The sequence below is a fragment of the Aquarana catesbeiana genome, linkage group LG06 (assembly GCF_042186555.1).
Source record: "Aquarana catesbeiana isolate 2022-GZ linkage group LG06, ASM4218655v1, whole genome shotgun sequence".
Classification (NCBI taxonomy): domain Eukaryota; kingdom Metazoa; phylum Chordata; class Amphibia; order Anura; family Ranidae; genus Aquarana; species Aquarana catesbeiana.
Genome location: NC_133329.1, coordinates 347,406,195 through 347,429,572, shown reverse-complemented (window position 1 = coordinate 347,429,572; position 23,378 = coordinate 347,406,195). Strand labels below are relative to the sequence as shown.

General features: G+C 44.3%; 1 protein-coding gene across 1 annotated transcript in view; it reads left to right on the top strand.

Annotated features, from left to right (window-relative positions):
• LRP2 (LDL receptor related protein 2) overlaps positions 1 to 23,378 on the top strand; it is a 375,159-nt gene that overhangs the window by 302,039 nt on the left and 49,742 nt on the right. The window contains exons 60-63 of the mRNA XM_073634007.1: positions 3,263 to 3,379; positions 8,445 to 8,582; positions 8,667 to 8,789; positions 14,106 to 14,234. Of these exons, the coding sequence (XP_073490108.1) occupies positions 3,263 to 3,379; positions 8,445 to 8,582; positions 8,667 to 8,789; positions 14,106 to 14,234 (507 nt within the window). The remainder of the gene's footprint in view (positions 1 to 3,262; positions 3,380 to 8,444; positions 8,583 to 8,666; positions 8,790 to 14,105; positions 14,235 to 23,378) is intronic.

Below are 23,378 nucleotides of genomic sequence, written 5' to 3'. Positions count from 1 at the left end.
AGAACCTCTGGGGGAATCCAGGATGGAAAAGGACTTGGTGGTCCTAGTAGATGATAGGCTCAGCAATGGCATGCAATGCCAAGCTGCTGCTAACAACAAAGCAAACAGAATATTGGCATGCATAAAAAAAAGGGATCAACTCCAGAGATAAAATGATAATTCTCCCGCTCTACAAGACTCTGGTCCGGCCGCACCTAGAGTATGCTGTCCATTTCTGGGCACCAGTCCTCACGAAGGATGTACTGGAAATGGGGCGAGTACAAAGAAGGGCAACAAAGCTAATAAAGGGTCTGGAGGATATTAGTTATGAGGAAAGGTTGCGAGCACTGAACTTATTCTCTCTGGACAAGAGACGTTTGAGAGGGGATATGATTTCAATATACAAATACCATATTGGTGAACCCACAATAGGGATAAAACTTTTTCGCAGAAGGGAGTTTAACAAGACTCGTGGCCACTCATTAAAATAAGAAGAAAAGAGAAGAAAAGAGGTTTAACCTTAAACTACGTAGAGGGTTCTTTACTGTAAGAGCGGCAAGGATGTGGAATTCACTTCCACAGGCGGTGGTCTCAGCGGGGGGCATTGATAATTTCAAGAATCTATTAGATAAGCACCTGAACGACTGCAACACACAGGGATATACAATGTAATACTGACATAAAATCACACAGACTTGTGTCTTTTTTCAACCTCACCAACTATATATATATATATAGTATATATATATATATATATATATATATATATATATATATATATATATAAAGTATACATACTTTGTGTAATAACCTTTTCTGGGTAAAGGTAGAGGGGGTCTATGTATAAAAAAAATGTGAGCATTCCCCTGTACTTGATGAATTTGTGGTTTTCCTCAGCCACATGTATATATATGTATAAAGTATACATACTTTGTGTAATAACCTTTTCTGGGTAAAGGTAGAGGGGGTCTATGTATAAAAAAAATGTGAGCATTCCCCTGTACTTGATGAATTTGTGGTTTTCCTCAGCCACATGTAATGGTCATAATGTCATATTTTTTCGATTGTGTTATTTCAAGAAAAATTCAGCATAATGGCCACTAGATGGTGCTAACAATTATAGGAAATCTCTATAATTAAGTAAAATACGGTCATAATGCAGGATGGGCAAATGCTTGTCACATATGTTCAACACATTACCTTTTGAACAGATAAAATAGACCCTTTATGATATATGTAACAGACCAAAAGTGCGTAAATAAGTGAAGCTAATAGTTAGAGTTTATAGACACGTTATCTCTTGTTTGCAAAGGTCACAACGTAAAGCATTTCAGAAACCCTGCACTGGAAAATAATCTATATATACTGTATGCCCTAGCAAAAACCCTCCCCAATCACTTCTCCTAGCACAAATACCCCCCCCCCCCAATTCCTCCTCCTAACACAAATCCCCTTCAATCCCTCCTCCTAGCACAAGTCCCCCCATTTCCCTCCTCTTAGCAAAAATGCCCCTTCAATCCCTTCTCCTGGCACAAGTCCCCCAATTCCCTCCTCCTAGCAAAAATGCCCCTTCAATCCCTCCTCCTGGCACAAATCCCCCCAATTCCCTCCTCCTTGCACAAATTTCCCCCAATCCTCTTCACAAATCCACAACCCCCTCTAAATTACCCTTTATCCAGTTTCATTATAGCCCCCTACCTACATTTCAGAGATGAGCAGCCCTTGGAGAAGATAGGGGGCGGTTATCAAACTGTGTGTGTGTACAGTCTGATGTCATCTAAGAGCGATCCTGTCTAATGTGCTGGAGGAGTATTGTTGTGACAGGAGGGAGAGGCTGGAGAGCACAACATAGGGCACCTCCACCCGGCTCTCTCAACTCCCCCACTTCTCCTCTCACTGCCCCGGGATGCCGCTCCTTTGTCCCAGCTCTGCTAGTGGGGTGGGGGTGGGGAGAGATTAGTGGCCACTAGGCATAGCATCCAAGGGAGGGCTGGACTAGGGGGTGGGGGGGGGGGCGCAGATCCGACCATGTCGGTGTATCTCCCTCCAGCAGCTGAAAGTTGGAGGAAGGGGGGAGAAACCGTCTTTCAGTTGCTGAAGAGACCAACACAGGGCATTGTTCTGCATTTTCTCCTCCCCTCCCCGCCCCACTTATTCCCTGCTATCCGGGGCCGCTGTGTGCCCGTGTCCCCTCAAGGAGTATCAGTGGTACCCCCCTGATGGCGGCCATGACTGTATGTATAATCCTAATCATTTTGGTAAACTGACTAGGAAGAGATTAGAAAAAAATCTGGTTTACACATGTGACAAAAATCACATTCAATTGTTCCTCTGAACAAACTATGAGCATATCACCAACATTTTATCAACACCTAAAGCTCAAGTGAACATGTAGTTTAAATTGGCTATGAAAACAAAATGAATTTAAAGTCAGACTGTGTATTTTCTTTAACTCAGCCACAGCCTAATGCCGCGTACACACGATTGGACATTCCGACAACAAAATCCTGGATTTATTTCCGACGGATGTTGGCTCAAACTTGTCTTGCATACACACGGTCGCACAAATGTTGTCTGAAATTCCGAACGTCAAGAACGCGGTGACATACAACACGTATGATGAGCCGAGAAAAATTAAGTTCAATAGCCAGTGCTTCTCTTCTGCTTGATTCCGAGCATGCGTGGAATTTTGTGCATCGTAATTGTGTACACACAATCGGAATTTCCGACAACAGATTTTGTTGTGGGAAAATTTGAGAACCAGCTCTCAAATTTTTGTTGTCGGAAATTCCGACAACAAATGTCCGATGGAGCATACACACGGTCGGAATTTCTGACAACAAGCTCACATTGAACATTTGTTGTCGGAAATTCCGACCATGTGTACGCGGCATAAGAGTAAGAAAACCTGTTCCCTGCTATCATCCTGGAAAGAAGGACTTTTACTTTCTACCAGTTGTTTTTTTGCAAAGGTCTTACATGCTCCCTGCTGATTGGAGAGCTCTAACTGTGACTCAGGAAGGGGAAAGTCAAACCTCTGCAGAGAGACCACTGATTCTACACAGAGAACAATGGTCCAACTCTGCAACATGCTGGCAGGGGACAGAATTTTCTAGTCACACTGTGGCTGCTCTCTAAATAAAAAGAATGTAAGCGTTTTAATGCCTTTTATTTTCATGCATGTGGATTTTATTTAGTTTATTTAAAATAAAAATTCAGTTAGGCTGTTTGGTCACTGTTCATTGAAATAACAATTAATCTCTCTGTCGTTCTTTGTGTTCAGAAATGAGGACCTGCCATCCTGGATATTTCCAGTGCAGAAGTGGACACTGTGTTGCTCAGCGCTTCCGGTGTGATGGAACAGCAGACTGTCTGGACTTTTCAGATGAAGACGCTTGCCGTGAGTGTCAAAACAAAAATTGCGAATGCTTTTTGCCTTTTGTAATTAATTGCCTTTATAGGGCTTTATTCATTGAAGAACAAATGCATTCACACTTGTTTTGTTTATGTGCATCAGCATACATTTTAGACATGTTGGGGAGAAATCAACAAAGAGTTGTGCAAGCACAAGCTTGCATCACTCTTCTCAACATTAAAAATGAAGCAGGAGCTTCTCCTATTAACAAAAGGGGTGCAAGCCTCTTTGTTAATTAGGAGCAATCAGTTCTCTGCTCTGCTGTGTCTATGACAGGCAGCACAGAGAACATGAGAACAGGAGCTGCATGCTCCTATCTCTTTGCTGACAGCTCATATCCTGTATGACAGGTCACACCTTCTGTTAATTAGGGGCAGACCAGTGTTAATTTCTATTTCACTCTGAGATAGAAACTGACAAGGGTAGCACAGATAGACCTAAAAGAGGGCTGTCTTCTTAGTTAATGTTGCTCATGCATATCCTGAATATTTACTGCGCAAGAATGAAGTGCAGTTGCACTGCTGGCAGGGGACCCTAGAAGATGAGGAAATATCCTTGCACAGAGTAGGTAATTATAACATCTTTTTTATTGGGGGGGAAAAAAGAGCCTGTAATATCTCTTTAATACTGAGGGGTGATTCGCTTCCCTAGGTTAAAATCGACAGTGCCACATCCAGTATAACATTCATATACAAAAACAAAAGATTTCCCCTGAATGGACTTTAAAGGCACTTGCTCACAAGTATTTAGATACCAAGTATATATGACAGAGTATAAAGAGTAAACAAATTTTTATTTCAACAAAGTATAGGTTAAAAACATAGTGTATCATACATTCAACGGAGCATATTACAAAATTAATAGTTTTTTGTTGATATTGAACATGAATTGTATGGAGGCTCTTTTTCTCACACTGACGCGTTTCGGAATAAACAATGTTTTTATGTCCTTCTTCAGGGATATAGTAGAAAAGAGCAATTCATTTATAACATGGTTCGTTGAAATATTTTAAAACTCCAAAATTGAAAAAGCGTAGGGCGTTATTGCTGGTAGGGTTGTTTACATTGGAACAATCGTGATTAGTATTAAGCACAATTACTTAATGATGGTCCCATTGTATGGGGCAAGGTGTCTCACCAACCCCCATCCCTCCCGGATGCGTGCAGGCCGGAGCGATATACTGAGGCTGAAAGTGAGGGAAACCCTGTTTGTGTGCAGTTTAAGATATGCCAGCCACGCATCCCAGCATCAAGCTTGTGTAACGCCTGAAGGCGTATCGCTCCGGCCTGCACGCATCCGGGAGGGACGGGGGTAGGTGAGACACCTTGCCCCATACAATGGGACCATCATTAAGTAATTGTGCTTAATACTAACCACGATTGTTCCAATGTAAACAACCCTACCAGCAATAACGCCCTACGCTTTTTCAATTTTGGAGTTTTAAAATATTTCAACGAACCATGTTATAAATGAATTGCTCTTTTCTACTATATCCCTGAAGAAGGACATAAAAACATTGTTTATTCCGAAACGCGTCAGTGTGAGAAAAAGAGCCTCCATACAATTCATGTTCAATATCAACAAAAAACTATTAATTTTGTAATATGCTCCGTTGAATGTATGATACACTATGTTTTTAACCTATACTTTGTTGAAATAAAAATTTGTTTACTCTTTATACTCTGTCATATATACTTGGTATCTAAATACTTGTGAGCAAGTGCCTTTAAAGTCCATTCAGGGGAAATCTTTTGTTTTTGTATAGTAATATCTCTTTAGACCCACAGATGTACATGTCCCTGCAAAGGTGCCATTTTCAAGTATGGCAGATCTCTACCCATCCATATAATCTGTAGCAGTTCAAATTTCTCTTCTGTTCATTAAAGGACACAGCTTTTCTTCAGAATAGATGGGTTTGATATTGCCATCTTCAGGAGCAGGATGCTAGGTGCAACTAAATGAAAAGCATGCCAAGGGGCGGCCCTCTGGGGGTGGTCAAACCTCCCCATCTGCAACACAGGGTTCAGTATTTTCCTAGCATCCTCAGGAGTAGGACCTGCATTTTTTTCTCTTCCTTTAATCTATTTTTTTTTTTTTTTTTGGATGAAGATTTTTTCTCTTCAATCAACCATGGTGCTGGGTGACAGACCGGATATCATAGATTTGGGTAGTCCCCCTAGCACTGCAGACGAGCGTATGCAGTTCCTCATTATAGGGGGATTGGTTGAGGCGACTCAACCCCTTGGCAAATGTGTATGCCAGCTGGACTGGGTCCTTCCGTTGTTGCACTAGTAGTAGTTGCACAGAAGTATTGGCTGATGCCACCCAGATTAATGTAGTGTCAGAGGTGGTCGTCCCTCCCTCCTGGAATTCTTTGTTGGAAAAGTCCCAGATTTGCCCCTAGAACCTTAAGTATTGTCCTGGTTGGGGTTGTGTTCAACAATTTACTTTTTAGGTATTTCTTGTTCCTCCTAGTTTTTTCTTTCTGGCCTCCTTTAGGGCTTCCTGCCATCCCACCCCTCACACACACACTTCCTCCGCCCCCACTTTTCTCCTTTTTCTTTATTTCACCTGTTAGACTGAAGGCACTGAAACAGTTAAAGTATAACTAAACTAAACTACATTTTTGTTAAAGTTTTGAATAGAGTGCACAGGGATTAGAACACCTTTCAGGTTTTTATTGCTGTCTGTGCCTCTTGATAGGGTTATTCACCCTCTTTATTTGTTCTATTTATAGTTATCATTGAAAGTAAAAGAAAATCCCAAATTTTGGGTTGACACGAGAACAGTAATATAGGGGAAATTTTCTAATGGGGACTCCGGTGACACCCCTGGATTTCCTCACTTTGGGGGGATTTTCTCTCACTTCCTGTTTTAAATGTTACAGGAAGTGAAGGTAAATCTCCTCAATGGGACACAGATGGTTTTCCTTCGACGGAAGAAACTTTAGAAACTGTGTCTTTATGTTCTTCGTCTAATTTCCCTGCGGAACACTTTATTTGTTTTTGCAAAAGTTGCTTGCACACAACATCATTCCATACCTCTTCAGAGAGAGATTCTGATCAAGTTGAACATAGTTCCAGGCTTGTTGGATCCGCTTATTATATATCCAACAAAGGTGTCCTTGATTTGGTGGCTTCGACCTTAACTCTTATTAGCCGGGAAGTCTTTTCTCTCCCTCAATTGGCAGATCATCATCACCACGGATGCCAGGCTCTTCGGGTGGGGATGTGTAAGGTATCATTTATCCATTCAGGGGCATTGGTCTCCAGAGGAGACCAGTCTTCCCATCAACATTATGGAATTTGGGCAGTCCATTTCTCTCTCTCCTGTTGGACAACCCTACTCTAGGGTTACCCAATCAACATAACATCGGACAATGCCATTGCGGTGGCCTACATCAAGCACTAAGAGCTCAGCTGTGGCCCTGGAGGTAACTCAAATTCTTGATTGGGCAGTCACTGGCTTTAATTTAAAGTCATGGCTGTTGAGATCCAGCTGCTAAAATGTAAAAGCCTCTCTCCAGCAGTCAGTTCTATGATGCTTAGAGTGTGAAAATACACTTCTCGTTTTATCTATTACTACACCTGGACAGCCTATTTCTCTTACTGTAAGTCACTGGGAGTTCATCCCAGAAAGTTCTTGGTTGTCCAGATCCTGATTTTTCTGCTCCGTCTGTGAAACGGACACATTGAAAGAGAGCCAGTGAGCCCCCAGGACCATCTAAGTGAGTGAGCACTGACCAGACCCTGGCCCCCTCTCTCTCTCCTTGCCCCCCCTCTTTGCCCCCTCTCCGTGCTCCTTCTCTCTTTGCCTGTCCCTTCTCCCTCTCCCTGTCCCCCTCTCTCCCCCTGCCCCCCCCTCTCTCTTTCTCTCTATCTCTCTCCATGCCCTCTCGCTCTCCCTGACCCCCTCACTCTTTCTCCCTGCCCACCCCCTCTCTCTCTGCCCTCTCTCTCTCCCCCCTCTCTCTCTCTTGCCCCATCTCTCTCTCACACAATTTGCAAAAATTATTGGTGGGGGTGATACCATGTTTTACAGCACCAGGTGACACCAACCCTAGTGATGCCACTGACAAGGACAATGTGATGCTTCACCCTAGGCTGTCTTTTTTGCCGAAAGTTGTATCGGATTTTCATCTAAACAAATATACCTATTTACCTTCCTTGTGTCCATATCCCTTTCATCTGAGAGATGTGGCTCTCCATAGCCTAGATGTGGTTAGAGCCCTTAGAGTCTACCTCTCAGCGACAGCCTCCACGTGAAATTTTGACTCCTTTATTCAATGCTAAACTTGACAACGTCAAGCGTTTTTGTCTTCCGCTTTTTCCAGATGGATTCATCTACCAGGGCACTTAATGCATCCCGGGCGTTTCATCATTCTTCTTTTATTGTTTAGGTTTTCAAGGTGGCTTACCTGGTTATCTGTTCACACCTTTACAAAGTTTCTATAAAGCAGGTGCCAGCTTTTGCCAGAAGGTTTTTGCAGGTGGCAGTTTGAGTTCTGCTAGAGCATGGTTCCCTGCTCTGTTGTTGTTTCTATTTTTGGGTCCACCCTTCTTCTTTCTTGCACTGCTCTGGGACATCCTATCTGTCATGAATAAAAGCTGTGTCCTTCAATGGACGGAAGAGAAAATTGGATTTTTGTACTCACTATCCTTTTCTCTGAGTACATTGAAGAACATAGCACACACTCAGTCTCTTTTTTGGTTGTGCTTCTGGTATTATCTGGTAGTACTGCTGGCTACTAACTGAACTCTGTGTCATAGATGGGGGTTTGGCCACCACCATTTAGGCCGCCCCTTAGATGTGGTTTTAATTTAGTTACACCTAGCATCTTGCTCCTGAAGGCTGCGACATCCAACCCATCCGTCATGAAGAAAAGTTGTATCCTTCAATAAACTCAGAGAAAAGGATTTTACAGTGAGTACAAAAATCCAATTTTTTCAAACACAGGGGTGCTGGGCAGTCCAGTAGTATATAATTTGTGTATTTATACATGATTATGCTTGTACAGGATGCTCACTTCTATAAAATCTTTCTTCTGTAGCCACACGCTATCCCAATGGGACATACTGCCCACCTTCCATGTTCGAGTGTGACAATCATATCTGCATCCTACCATACTGGAAGTGTGACGGTGACAATGACTGTGGAGATAACTCAGATGAAGAGCTCAACCTTTGCTGTAAGTAGAGACTCTACAGATTGTGTTCTTGTTGAACAGATTCTATAACAATTTGTATTCTAATTTGCTGTTTATACTACATAGTGGACATCCCTTGTGATCCTCCATTCAGATTCCGGTGCCACAACAACCGCTGCATCTACAGACATGAGATCTGCAACACTGTGGATGATTGCGGGGATGGAAGTGATGAAACGGAAGAACAATGTAAGTATGGCATGTTTGGTAATGTTATTTAACCACTTACTGCCGAGGTGGTGCATATATGTGGCCTCTCGGCAGGTGAGCTATAACGTAGAGAAGCTGCATATATGTGGCCTTATGTAAACAGTTTTTTGTGCTGAAAGCACGCGTCCTGTGCGCTCCCAGGACGTTCACCGCTGGGGACCGTAAAGCTCCCAATGCATATTTGCAACTGGGAGCTTTCCGATCATGTGACACATTTGACCATTGTAACAGCCAATCATGGCGGTCACATGACCCAAATGCCTGCCTCCACCTCCAAGCATTTAGAAGTATGGAAGTATGGGGAAAGCTTCTAGTTGGGACACCTTCTGGTGACAATGGCCTAAGAAGACATTTCTGCTCACTTTGGAGAGATTTCCTCACTTCCTGTTGTATCTCCAAGACTGGAAGTGAAGGAACATCTACCTAATGGGACACAGCAAAAAAAAACAAAAGAAAACAAACAACTGATTTGATTTCACCTATCAGCGGTGTTTCTCCATTCATAAAATGCAGGCTATGGTGTGGAGCCTGCAGTATGTCATGGAGGTCTCACTACGTAACACAACAAAGAGAATTCTGGGATTGGAGGAGATGCTGGTCACATGATTTAAAAAGGAGTTCCGCCCCCGCATCGTCCAAAAATTAAAAGTCAGCAGCTTCAAATACTGTAGCTGCTGACTTTTACTATTAGGGCACTTACCTGTTCAGGCATCCAGCAGTGTCCTCACCCAAGCTGATTCTTGAATAGGCTCTCAGGTGCTGGCGCCACCATCACGGCTAAGGGAAACTGACATTTTCGGCTCCACAGCTGGTTCCCTACTGCACATGCGCAAATCGAGCTGCCCTCTGTGAATGGGCCGGCTGCAGGGGGGGGGCAAACTTCCGGCTCACTTCGCCGATGCAAACTAAGCTGGAAGTAGGATCGAGTACTCGTCAAAACCAGGTACCCGCTCCTCCCCAAAAGGTGCCAAATTTGGCAGTGAAGGGGAGGAGGAGGCAGATAAGCAGAGCTTCCCCTTTTGGGTAGAGCTCTGCTTCAAATTGACAGATCACAAGGCTGAACTCTCCTCCCAGCATTTTTTGCTGGGATGTGCAACCTCCCTTGCAGAATGAACAGTACATTTAAAGCTGAAGTTTAATTTGCTTCTATTTTCTCCTCCCTGGTTACTCCCCCCAATCCCCCCCCCCCCAATAAACATGTTCAGTAGATTTTTTAAATAAAACTTTTTCACTTTTTTCTATGCAATGCAGTCAGATCCTGACTGATGGTAGGAGCTGGCAGGATGCTGTGCATAGCGTCCTGCAAACATCAGGGCATCCTGCTTCAGGACTTCTCTCATGAGCCCTCAGACCTGATGCAAGCTGTGGGCTGATTCCTGGGAGGTGTTATACAAATATCCAAATGTCTTGATGAGTGAGTGTCAGTCTTGAGGGGTGGGCATTCCTAGGTTTACTGTATTTACATTTAGACTGCTCTAGGTAACACCCACATGTGATGCTGAGCCTTCATGATTAAAAGAATTGAAATCAAATGATTGGAAGGGACAGGATAGATACAATGAACCTGGGGAGGAAAGGGTTTAGATGACGTTGGATGTTCTCCAGCCAAGAAATTAGACAGGTTCTATCTGACTAGCTGCAGCTTCTAATGCACAATGTGAGAAGTAATTTTAGTACAGGAGAGGAGCCTGTACAACTGTGCAAGACTGAAGGTAAAGCTGGAGTTCAGCTTTAAATTGCCTTCAAGCAAATGTTGATAATGGGAATATTAAGTGCAGAGCTAATCCATATTATAAGTATATATTAGAAAATTGTGCAAGTATGCAAACAGTAAGTATAACACATTGACTGTGCAAATAAAATAAAGTGCTAGGTGCAAACAACAATAAATGAATATTAATTCAATTCATAAATTGAAATCACTAAAAAGCCCAAATACAGTGGAACCTAGGTATACAAATAACGCATTTAACAAGCATTTTGAAAGACAAGCAACTTTTTTTTTTTTAAATCCTGACTCGGTTTGCGAACAGGATTCAAGCCAATGGGGTGTGCAGTACCGCATTTGGCCAGAGGTGCAGGGGGCGCCGATGACACTAGGAAAGGTTCAGGGCCGTTCTGAGCCGTTCGGAAATACTCAGAATCACTCGGAAATACTCCGTTCCCTAGTGGTTTTTCGAGCCTTTCCAAGGGTTTCCGAGTTCAGCCGAGCTGTCCACGAGTATTTTCGAGGCTCTCTGGTGCCCCCCCACCTCTGGCCACATGTGGTATTGCATGCAATAGAAGTCAATGCAGAACGAATTATCTTCGTTTCCATTGACTTCTATGGGGAAACTCGCTTTGATATGGGAGTGCTTTGGAATGTAAGCATTCTCCTGGGATGTATTATGCTGGTAAAACAAGGTTCCACTGTACAGTATCTCACAAATGTGAGTAAACCCCTCACATTTTTGTAAATATTATTTTAAAATGATAATAAAAGATTATCTTTTCATGTGATAACACTGAAGAAATTACACTTTGCTACAATGTAAAGCAGTGAATGTACAGCTTGTATAACAGTGTAAATTTGTTGTCCCCTCAAAATAACTCAACACACAGCCATTAATGTCTAAACCGCTGGCAACAAAAGTGAGTACACCCCTAAGTGAAAATGTCCAAATTTGGACCAATTAGCCATTTTCCCTCCCCAGTGTCATGTGACTTGTTAGTGTTACAAGGTCTCAGGTGTGAACGGGGAGCATGTGTGTTAAATTTGGTGTTATCGCTCTCACTCTCTAATACTGGTCACTGGAAGTTCAACATGGCACCTCATGGCGAAGAATTCTCTGAGGATCTGAAAAAAATAATTGTTGCTCTACATAAAGATGCCATAAGAAGATTGCCAAGACCCTGAAACTGAGCTGCCTAGCCATGGTCGACCAAAGAAGTTGAGTGAACATGCTCAACATCATATGCAGAGGTTGTTTTTGGGAAATAGACATAAATAGACAAATAGACACAATGCTGCCAGCATTGCTGCAGAGGTTGAAGGGGTCAGCCTGTCAGTGCTCAGACCATACGCCGCACACTGCATCAAATTGGTCTGCATGGCCGTCATCCCAGAAGGAAACCTCTTTTAAAGATGATGCACAAGAAAGCCCAAAAACAGTTTGCTGAAGACAAGCAGACTAAGAACATAGATTATTGGAACCATGTCCTGTGGTCTGATGAGATCAAGACAAAATTATTTGGTTCAGATGGTGTCAAGCGTGTGTGGTGGCAACCAGGTGAGGAGTATAAAAACAAATGTGTCTTGCCTACAGTCAAGCATGGTGGTGGGAGTGTCATGGCCTGGGGCTGCATGAGTGCTGCCGGCACTGGGGAGCTACAGTTCATTGAGGGAACCATGAATTCCAACATGTACTGTGACATACTGAAGCAGAGCATGATCCCCTCCCTTCAGAGACTGGACCGTAGGGCAGTATTACAACATGATAACGACCCCAAACACACCTCCAAGACGTCCACTGCCTTGCTAAAGAAGCTGAGGATAAAGGTGATGGACTGCCCAAGCATGTCTCCAGACCTAAACCCTATTGAGCATCTGTTGGGGATCATCAAACAGAAGGTGGAGGAGCGCAAGGTCTCTAAGATCCACCAGCTCCATGATGTCGTCATGGAGGACTAGAAGAGGACTCCAGTGGCAACCTGTGAAGCTCTGGTGAATTCCATGCCCAAGAGGGTTAAGGCAGTGCTGGAAAATAATGATGGCCACACAAAATATTGACACTTTGGGCCCAATTTGGACATTTTCACTTAGGGGTGTACTCACTTTTATCAATGTTAAAAATCAGTGTTGAAATTGAAGATATATTCGACCTCTGAAGGATAGGCCACCATCCTCGATATGAAAGATGGTATACAATGAAGAAGTATAATATCTCCACAAGATGGTGCGTGTTGATTCTGTGTCCCTTTGTTTTGAGATTTCGAGATCACATGGACCACGACCAAATCGAGGCTTGGTTCATGTGACCGGCGCCTTTTTGTTGGTTCTTCAATTTGTATACCAGCTTTCATATCGAGGCTTGGTGTGCACACTGGATGTCAGTATTGATCTTGATGCCGTGTGTGACCAGTTTTTATCAATTATACTAATTAAATTTTTAAATTACATTTTTAAGCTTATATATATATGCACAGTGCGTGTGTGTGCCGGGCTCATGCCCCAGATGATGCTCTGTTGAACAAAACCGGTCGGGTAGACTGAACTAGCGCCATGTTACTGCGCTTTTTGGATGTATTTGTGACTCCTGTTTGACTCCGTGCCACTGGCATTGGGTCCACTAAGTCCGGTAAGAGTATCCAATTTTTTTCATCGGTGGTGGATTTACATAGTGATTTCTTACTGGATGGTGGCCTATTCTTCAGAGGTCAAATATATCTTCAATCTCAACATTGATTTTTACCTAAACACTTGTGATTTCATTTCACCTGTTTGGACAGTGCCCCTCATGGGTTATTTATTCACAATGCCATTTCACATATATGGACTTTTTAGTGTTTTCAATTTATGAATTGTATTTATATTCATTTATTGTTGTTTGCACCTAGCACTTTATTTTATTTTGCACGGTCAATGTGATATACTTACTGTTTCCATACTTGCACAATTTTCTAATATATACACATAATATGGATTAGCGCTGCTGCACTTAATATTCTCATTATCCACTCAATTTGTCTGATTGTAGTGTTTGCAGCTTTTTCTAATCTGTTGAGTACATTTTTGACATTAATGCAAATGTTGTTCAGTCCACTAGTGCCCTGATATGTAAAACCTTCACATTCTAGAAGAAAAAATGAATATTGGTATACTGGCTTCATAATCTATATATGGGCATGAAATTTGTACGCACGCTGTACATACCCAATTACTAACATACTGCTTCTAAAACTGTCTGATAATTATCTACAAACTGGTGTCTGTGTAGATTTCCAATGTCATTATAAGAGAGACATTAAAAAACGGTGGAAAGGAATAAATATCAGGCAGAGGGCCTTCTCTATCAAGATGCTGTCCATTACCATTCGTCTACTGACAGCTGGAATCTATATCCTGTTGGTAGATGGTGCAAACGTAGACAGTCATTTATTATTCATACACTAATAAATGAGGTTAAGTGTTTACTGCCTTTTTTGCATTTATTTTAGTGATTTAATATTATGTGACACAGTTTTTTATTGAAGAAACTTCTGTGGGTGAGCAGTAAATACATGAAAGTATATAATATATTCCGCTTGTTACTCCAGGTAGAGCACCCACTCCTATACCATGTACAGAGGACGAATACAAATGTGGCAACTCCCACTGCATTCCTCATCACTATGCCTGTGACAACTACGATGACTGCGGAGACAGCTCTGATGAAATTGGCTGCAGTAAGTACATGAGTTCCTGTTTTTCCATATGTTACAGATTTTTTTAAATTAATTTGAGATATCTGTATGTTATTAGCCACTTTAATATTTTCCTTGGCATTCATCTGTTTCAACAGTATATTAAAAGGAAATGAACACTATAGGTTGATACCAAGCATCTGAAGGTATCTACTTATACATTGTGTGCACTCAGTGCCAATCTGCTGCTACAGATACAAACCCAGTACTTCTAAGCTTGGGGAAGCACAGAAAACACAGCAACCAGTCACAAGGCCTGTGAGACTTACATTTTTAGAAAGTCAAAATATGTGGCAGAGGTGTCAGCCTGTCAAATGCATTGCTTCAATTTACTTTTTGGTAGCCTATCAGGTCCATCAGATAGGCAGCCCAGTGGCATTGTAAGAATTCTACATTCCAGATTCCCACAACACTCCTACCTCCCCTAAAGTACCATCAGCACTATTACCTCTTCTAAACCCTAGATACCTCCTCAGCACTGTAATCCCTCTATGCTCCCGATACCCCCAGCACTGTGACCTCCTTATGGTAGGTTAATTGGCTTCTGCCTAAATTGGCCCCCGTATATGATTGTGAGTTAGGGACCATAGATTGAAAGCTCCTTGAGGGTAGGGACTGATGTGAATGTACAATGTATATGTAAAGCACTGCATAAATTCACGGCGCTGTATAAGTACCTTAAATAATAATAATAATAATATTCCAGATATTCCCAGCAATATTGCCCTGTGCACTGTAGATACACCCAGCACTGTGGCCCCTCTACACCCTTTATACCTCAAGCCCTGTGACACCCTATACACCCCAGTACCCCCCACATTATGAACATTCTGCATCCCCTAATCCCCTCCAGCCCAGATTTCCCTCCAGCACTGTTATCTCCTCTTCACTCCTGAAACACCCCTAGCACTATTACCCCTTCAAAACTCTAGTAGATACCCCTCCAGCACTGTAAACCCTCCACACACCAGGTACCCCCAGCACTTTGACTTCACTATATCCCTGGTACCACCAGCACTGTTATCCTATGCACTTTAGATACCCCAAGCACTATGACCCCTCTACACCCTTTATACCTCCAACACTGTTACCCCCTATGCACCCCAGTAGCCCCAACATTTTGAGCCTTCTGCATCCCCTAATCCCCTACAGCCCAGGTTTCCCTCCAGCACTGTTACCTCCTCTACACCCGGGAAACACCCTCAGCACTATTATCCCTTCAAAACCCTAGGAGATACCCCTCCAGCACTATGAACCCTCTACACACCAGATACCCCTAGCACTGTGACCTCCCTATATCCCCAGTATCACCAGTACTGTTACCCCCAGCACTGTGTCCTCCCTATATCCCAGATATTCCCAGCACTGTTACCCTATGCCTTCTAGATACACCTAGTACTGTGACCCCTCTACACCCTTTATAGCTCTAGCACTATGACCCCCTATACACCCCAGATACCCCCATGTCAGGTAAGTACTTACCGAGGCCGAGATGCCGAGAGCGATTCGCCCTTGCGACTAAGCGCAGTCCACCCCCTGGAGGTGGAACAGGGAGCGGATGGCACGAAGAGGCACAGGCTACCAGCAGGTTGGAAGGGACTTGCGTAATACTCCTTGAAGGGTCTTGGTAGATGTGCAGAGACTGGCAATTCAGAAAGTCTGAAACAGGCTGAGGATAAAACACAAGGTTAGCAGGCAGATCCGGGACACAGGCAGAGGGTCAAGCACAGGAGAAAGCAGGTAAGTCCAGGTCACAAGCAGAAGTTCAGGCACAGGAGATAGCAGGTAAATCCGGGTCACAAGCAAGGGGGGTCAAACACTGAAGACAAGGCAGAATCCGTATAAACAAGCCGTTGGTCGGGTCCAGGAGAAGAACAGAGTAGTCAGGGACGATCTGGGTCAAGCAGTGATTCAGTAGGCAGGAAACAGGAAACAACTCAGACAGGAAGCTGAAGACAAACCAGCAACCTGTCTAAGCACCTGAGTGTCTTTAAATAGGCAGCCAGAGCATCAAGTTGAGCGTGTGCTAATACGAACGCGCACGCGTCGTGTCATTGGGCCACGATCGCCGCATCGTTCTACTGCGCATGCGTTCGTTCTGGAAACCCATTCGGCCAATACGGCCGGGTTGATTATTTCTCTGACAGTGCCCCCTCCCGAGGGGCGGACTCCGGACGCCCAAACTGGACATCAATTCGGGATGTTCTTGATGAAATGCTCGGATCAAGAGGGGAGCGTGCAGATTCCTAGCGGGTTCCCAGGAGTTGTCCTCAGGAGGGTACCCCTTCCAACTAATCAAATACTGGAGCTGTCTACCCCTCTTCCTGCAGCCTAGAATAGACTCCATCTCAAATTCTCTCCCCCCGTCGACCTCGACTGGTGGGGGAGGTAGTTCTTCTCTCCCAGAGAAGGGGCTGGAAACAACAGGCTTTAATAAGGAGGCATGAAATACTGGATGTATTCTGTAAGAGTTGGACAGTGCTAGCTCGAAGGCCACAGAGTCGATCACCCTTTTGATCTTAAAGGGTCCAATGAACCTTGGCCCCAGCTTCCGTGAGGGAAGAGGTAATTTGAGATTAGTAGTTGATAGCCAAACTTCCTCGCCAATTTTGTAGACTGGGTTCTCCTTCCTTCCTTTATCATAATGTCTTTTGTAATTGTCCTGAGCTCTTTGTATAGCTTCCTGAATTTTTTCGAAGTTCAACTGAATAGGGGCTATGCGGTCTTGTACCGCAGGGACAGATATCTCAGGAATGGTGTTTGGAAGAAAAGAAGGGTGGAAACCGAAGTTTGACCAAAAAGGTGATTGATTGGTAGCTGTATGGATGGAGTTGTTGTACGCAAACTCAGCGTATGGCAGAAGATTGGACCAATCATCTTGGGAACCGGAACAAAAACAATGGAGGTACTGCTCTAGAGTTTGATTTGTTCTCTCCGTTTGGCCATTGCTCTGTGGGTGATAGGCAGAGGAGAGACAAATCTTTATTTCCAGGGCTTTACAAAGTTCCCTCCAGAACTTGGAGGTAAATTGGACACCTCTATCCGAGACGATGCTCCTAGGTACACCATGAAGTCTTGTAATTTCTTTAAAAATGTTTTTAGCTGTATCTGTAGCAGGAGTACCCACCATGGGCAAAAAATGTGCCATTTTAGAAAAACGGTCGACAACGACCAAGATAGTGGTAAACCCCCCCGAAGGAGGTAGATCCACAATGAAGTCCATGGAGACTTCCGCCCATGGCCGTTCCAGAATGGACAGAGGCTTGAGTAGACCCCAGGATTTGGTGTTTGGACCCTTACTGCGCTGGCAAAGAGAGCAAGAAGAGACATAATCCTTACAGCCATGTCTCCAGCCTGGCCACCAAAAAGATCGGGAGACGAGTTTAGTGGTCTTTTGTGTCCCGAAGTGACCTGCTAGTTTGTGGTCATGAAAATTCCTAAGAGCCAAGGGTCTCATTTCTAGTGGAATAAAGATTTTTCCTCGGGCCCAGAGTAGGTCATCATGTTTTTCCAAGGAAGGTACTTCTAGGTCGGTACAGTGACCGGACGTTGATTTATTAGAAGTTATTAAGTCAGTTTGGATGGCCAACAAGAAATTTTGTGGAGACAAGATAGTGCTAGGTTCAGCTGCCTGAGAGGTTTCAAGGAACATCCGAGAGAGTGCATCTGCCTTTCTGTTTTTGGAGCCAGGTCTGTAGGATATGTGAAAATTGAATCTAGAAAAAAAAGAGCCCAGCGGGCTTGTCTGGGTTTTAATCATTTGGCTGACCTGAGGTATTCTAGATTCTTATGATCGGTGAAGATCATGACAGGGTGGAGTGCACCCTCCAGTAGGTACCTCCACTCTTCCAAGGCGAATTTAATGGCCAACAACTCCCTGTTACCTACATCATAGTTCTTTTCTGGTGGAGTCAGTTTCGGGGATGCGAAGGCTACGGGATGTAGAAGGGCCTTGAGCCCCTGTCTTTGGGAGAGGATGGCTCCGGTGGCAGTTTCAGAGGCATCTACTTCCAATACGAATGGCAGAGCCGGATCTGGATGCTTTAAGATTGGTGCCGAGGTGAACAAGGCTTTCAATTTAGTAAAAGCTTCCTGGGCTTCCTGGGACCACTGAAAACGGTTGTGTTGACGTGTCCATTGAGTAATGGGGGCTACAATGGAAGAGAATCCAATGATAAATCTTCTGTAAAAATTGTCAAAGCCAATGAAACATTGAACCCCCTTTTTGTCTGATGGGGCTGGCCATTCCTGGATTGCCTTGACCTTCTGTGGGTCCATTGTGACCCCGTTGGTGGAGATAATGAATCCCAAAAATTGCACAACAGACTTTTCAAAGTCGCATTTCTCTGCCTTAAGATACAGCTTGTGTGTTCTGAGAATTGCCAGGACCTTTTTAACATGAACTCGGTGTAACTCAATAGTAGCAGAAAAAATAAGGATGTCATCCAGGTAGACGACTAGGAAGTTGTCAAGATACTCCCGGGAAATATCATTGACCAGATGTTGGAAAGTGGCCGGGGCATTGCATAGCCCAAAGGGCATCACCAGGTATTCATAATGTCCAAACCTGGACCTAAAGGCAGTCTTCCACTCATCTCCAGCCCGAATCCTGATGAGGTTGTTGGCCCCTCGGAGATCCAGTTTGGAGAAGATTCGGGCGGAACGAAAACGTTGAAACAACTCCTGGATAAGTGGGAGTGAATACCGGTTCTTTATAGTTATTTTATTTAGTTCCCTGTAATCAATGCATGGCCTCAGGGAACCGTCTTTTTTTTCTACAAAGAAGATACTGGCTCCAGCCGGTGAGGAGGAAGGGCGGATAAAACCCTTTTCTAGGTTTTCATCGATGTAAATCTTGAGAGTTTTTAGCTCCGTTTCTGATAACGGGAAGATACGGCCAAAAGGAACTTCAGAGCCGGGCAGAACATCAATGGGGCAGTCGTAAGGTGAGGTGGTAGGCGGTCAGCCTGTTGTTTGTCAAAAACGTCTCAGAACTCGAGGTACACCGATGGAACATGTTGGAGGTTATCAGGCACAGGGATTACAGCTGAACAGGCGGCCGGGGCCGGAGTGAGACAGTGCTGGGAGCAATACTCAGAAGAGAAGGAAACCTCTTTCTTGTTCCAGTTTATTTGTGGTTCATGTGCCTGTAGCCAGGGGAGTCCCAAGATGATGGGGAACAAAGGAGAGGAAATAAGGTCAAAACGTAGGAACTCTTGGTGACCAGAATCAGTAGTGACGAAAATGGGTCTGGTTTCCTGGGTGATAGGTCCAGAGCGGGAGAGAGACCCATCAGCCAAGTGTACTTGAAGGCTTTGCTTCTTAGTTTGAAGAGGAATTTGTAGCTCTTGAGCCAGCGTGATGTCCAAAAAACAGCTACGTGCTCCAGAATCAATTATAGCTGACAGGCGAGTTTCCTGTAGGGAGATAAGGAGGGAGACATAAGTCTTGGGTGCACTGGTAACTTGATAATTCATAACAGATCGAGGATAAAACTTACTAGGTCTCACAGGGCAGTTACGGAGAAAATGACCTGTACCCCCACAGTATAAGCACAGATTGGCCTGCCGCCTACGTTGCCTCTCCTCGGGAGTAAGAGGAGCGCGGACCAGTCTGAGTTGCATAGGCTCGACTTCGGGAGTAGCGGTGCTTGGAGGAACCGGAAAGGGGGTCGGCTTGGGAAGCACCCAGCCGGATCGAGGAACCTGGAAGCGCTCTGAGTGCCGTTCGCGCATGTGCCTGTCTAGCTTGGTGGCTGACTGGATCAATTCCTCCAGAGTTGCAGGGGTCTCCACCCTAGCTAACTCATCCTTAAGGACTTCCGACAACCCCTGACGGTATTGGTACTTTAGGGCAGGTTCGTTCCAGCCGGTATCAGCCGACCACTTCCGGAACTCCACAGCAGTAGCCGTGCGCTGTGAGTCATCATAAAGTTGTGCCATGTTTTCAAAGGTATCTACTGAATTTAGAACAGGGCTCCTTTGTTCCATCAGACTGTGAGCCCAGGCTTGGGGTTCATCGGCCAGGAGGGAAATAATGAAGCCCACCTTTACTACTTCAGAAGAAAAAGTCCTGGGCTGAAGAGCTAGGTATAGGGAGCAAGCGTTCTTGAAAGCCCTATATTTTTTGCGATCGCCTGCAAATCGCTCCGGCATAGGGACCCTAGGTTCAGGAAGGGCCATTACCACAGTTGGATTTGATGAAGGCTGAGGAGCGGAGGCCCCACTGGCGGGCACAGCTGTTGGTATGGGTGCTCCAGAGAGTTGCTGGAGGCGACTATCAATTTGGGTGTAGCCTTCTTGCAGTTTCTGAACTGCATCGGTGAGTGTGGAAACCTGCTGGCACAGTATTTCAAGCGGAGAGCGCGCTCTGTCAGCCTCTGACATCTGGCTGGTTTGTACTGTCAGGTAAGTACTTACCGAGGCCGAGATGCCGAGAGCGATTCGCCCTTGCGACTAAGCGCAGTCCGCCCCCTGGAGGTGGAACAGGGAGCAGATGGCACGAAGAGGCACAGGCTACCAACAGGTTGGATGGGACTTGCGTAATACTCCTTGAAGGGTCCTGGTAGATGTGCAGAGACTGGCAATTCAGAAAGTCTGAAACAGGCTGAGGATAAAACACAAGGTTAGCAGGCAGATCCGGGACACAGGCAGAGGGTCAAGCACAGGAGAAAGCAGGTAAGTCCAGGTCACAAGCAGAAGTTCAGGCACAGGAGATAGTAGGCAAATCCTGGTCACAAGCAAAGGTTCAGGCACAGGAGATAGCAGGTAAATCCGGGTCACAAGCAAGGGGGTCAAACACTGAAGACAAGGCAGAATCCGTATAAACAAGCCATTGGTCGGGTCCAGGAGAAGAGCAGAGTAGTCAGGGACGATCCGGGTCAAGCAGTGATTCAGTAGGCAGGGAACAGGAAACAGGAAACAACTCAGACAGGAAGCTGAAGACAAACCAGCAACCTGTCTGAGCATGAGTGTCTTTAAATAATCAGCCAGAGCATCACGTTGAGCGTGTGCTAATACGAACGCGCGCGCATCATGCCATTGGGCCACGAGCATGCGAGCGCCGCATCGTTCTACTGCGCATGCGTTCGTTCTGGAAACCCATTCGACCAATACGGCCGGGTTGATTATTTCTCTGACACCCCAACACTATGAACCCTCTACATCCCCTACACCCCAGACTTCCCCCAGCACGGTTACCACCTCTACACCCAATATACACTCCAAGAACTATTATCCCCTCAAAACCCTAGATGCCTCTCCAGCACTGTTAGCCCTCTACACACCAGATAACCCTAGGAATGTGACCTCCCTCTATCCCAGATACTGCCAGCACTGTTACCCTATGTATACTAGATACCCCCAGTATTGTGTCCCTCCCTATATCCCAAATACTCCCAGCACTGTTACCCTATGCACTGTAGATACCTCCAGCACTGTGTCCCTGCTACACTCCTGATACCCCCAGCACTGTGGTCCTCTATATCTCCAGCACGGTGACCCCTCTATACCCCAGATACCCTCAACACTACAAATTCTCTTCATCTCAGATACCTCTAGTACTGTGACACTTCTACACTGATGATACTCCCAGAAAAAATTGGGGAGTGTTGGTATGTATGCATTGGCCAAATGAAGGTGCTAACAAGACAGGCTGAAAATGCCCATACTTATCATACTTATTAGTGGATTAGAGTTGTCAGCCTGCAACAGGAGGTGCTTGTATTTGCAGGAAGTTTATGGCAGATTAAAAAAAAAAACACAGTTTGCTTAAAAAACTGCAAACAGAGAGGGATGATGCTAAACATACAGAGAAATAGATTTTGGGTTTCTATACGCTTTAAGGGCACCATATAGCACAGAATTCCCCAGTGCTATCCCTGCTAGACAGAAAATACACCAAATTCATTGCTGCATTTTAAAAATGAAACCTGGCTGGCTGTTATACTCGGCTTTAGCAGCAGTTTTCTTCCACTGTCGGTTAAGAATGTGTCCTCTGATTTTATACATGAATGACCCATATTTTTCTGGTTGTATTCTCCTAGGCTATTATCCCGTGTACATTACAAAACATGTGATTGGCATAAGGAGATTTAACGATAAGTCTTCCTGCAGAAGATTTTTTTATCCTCTTTTGACCTCAGGTGTTATGCTATCAATTATTTCCCTGGTGCTGCATTCTCCATGACCTACAGTAATTTAAAATAACTAGACGTATCTAAATGGCCCAAAATAATGAATCTCTGTCATGAAGCTCTTCACCATCTGGGGGCAAACTTCCAACTCTTTAAAGAGGAACTGCAGTCTGCTCACATAATTTGTAATAAAAACATCTTTGCCATTCTGAAGCTTCCCTCCAACCACTTTGCATATTATTTTATCTATACTGTGATTCTGTACTTGCCAAATATGCTGCAGACATCTCCCTCCACTGAGTCTGGCTGCATCCGTTTTAACTGTGGGTAACTGAAGCTGCTGCCTGTTCACTTCCTGGATTTACACAGACACACACAGGCACACCTCCAGCTCTGCAGCACTCATTGGCCCTCTTATCACTCATCCCCCCTCCCTTCCTGGCAAACTCTCACAAGAGTGAGAGAGAGAGCTGTGCATGATGTCAGAAGCCTAGGCTAATTACCGGACAAGAAACAGGAAGTGGGCTGTATAAGGTATTTACCAGCAGACAAAAAATGTTTTACTATCCAAAGTTAAAACCACAAGGGCAGAAGATTTAATAGATGGAAAGCCGAAAAAATGACTGAAGGTCCGCTTTAATGATGTCTAGAAGGAACACTCACCACATGGAGCCACAGAAAGCTGTATATAGTGTAGTATTTTATTATAATTTAAAATAGACAGCCATCCAAATTAAAATCACATAAAAATTGGATTAGAATATACAAGACATCTCATCCATATGGAGAAAAAGGTAAACCAGAAAGCAGCAGTCACTAAGCTTTGCCGATCTCGAAAGCGGAAATGGCAGTGTGACATCATGCCCAAATGAAATATAAAAAAATAAAATACAGAATAACAAGCATGTAAATATTTAAATACCATTAAAAAATAACTGAAGTTAAATGTTTCAGTAATAATTCAAATATGTAGTTAAATGTGAATTATAAAG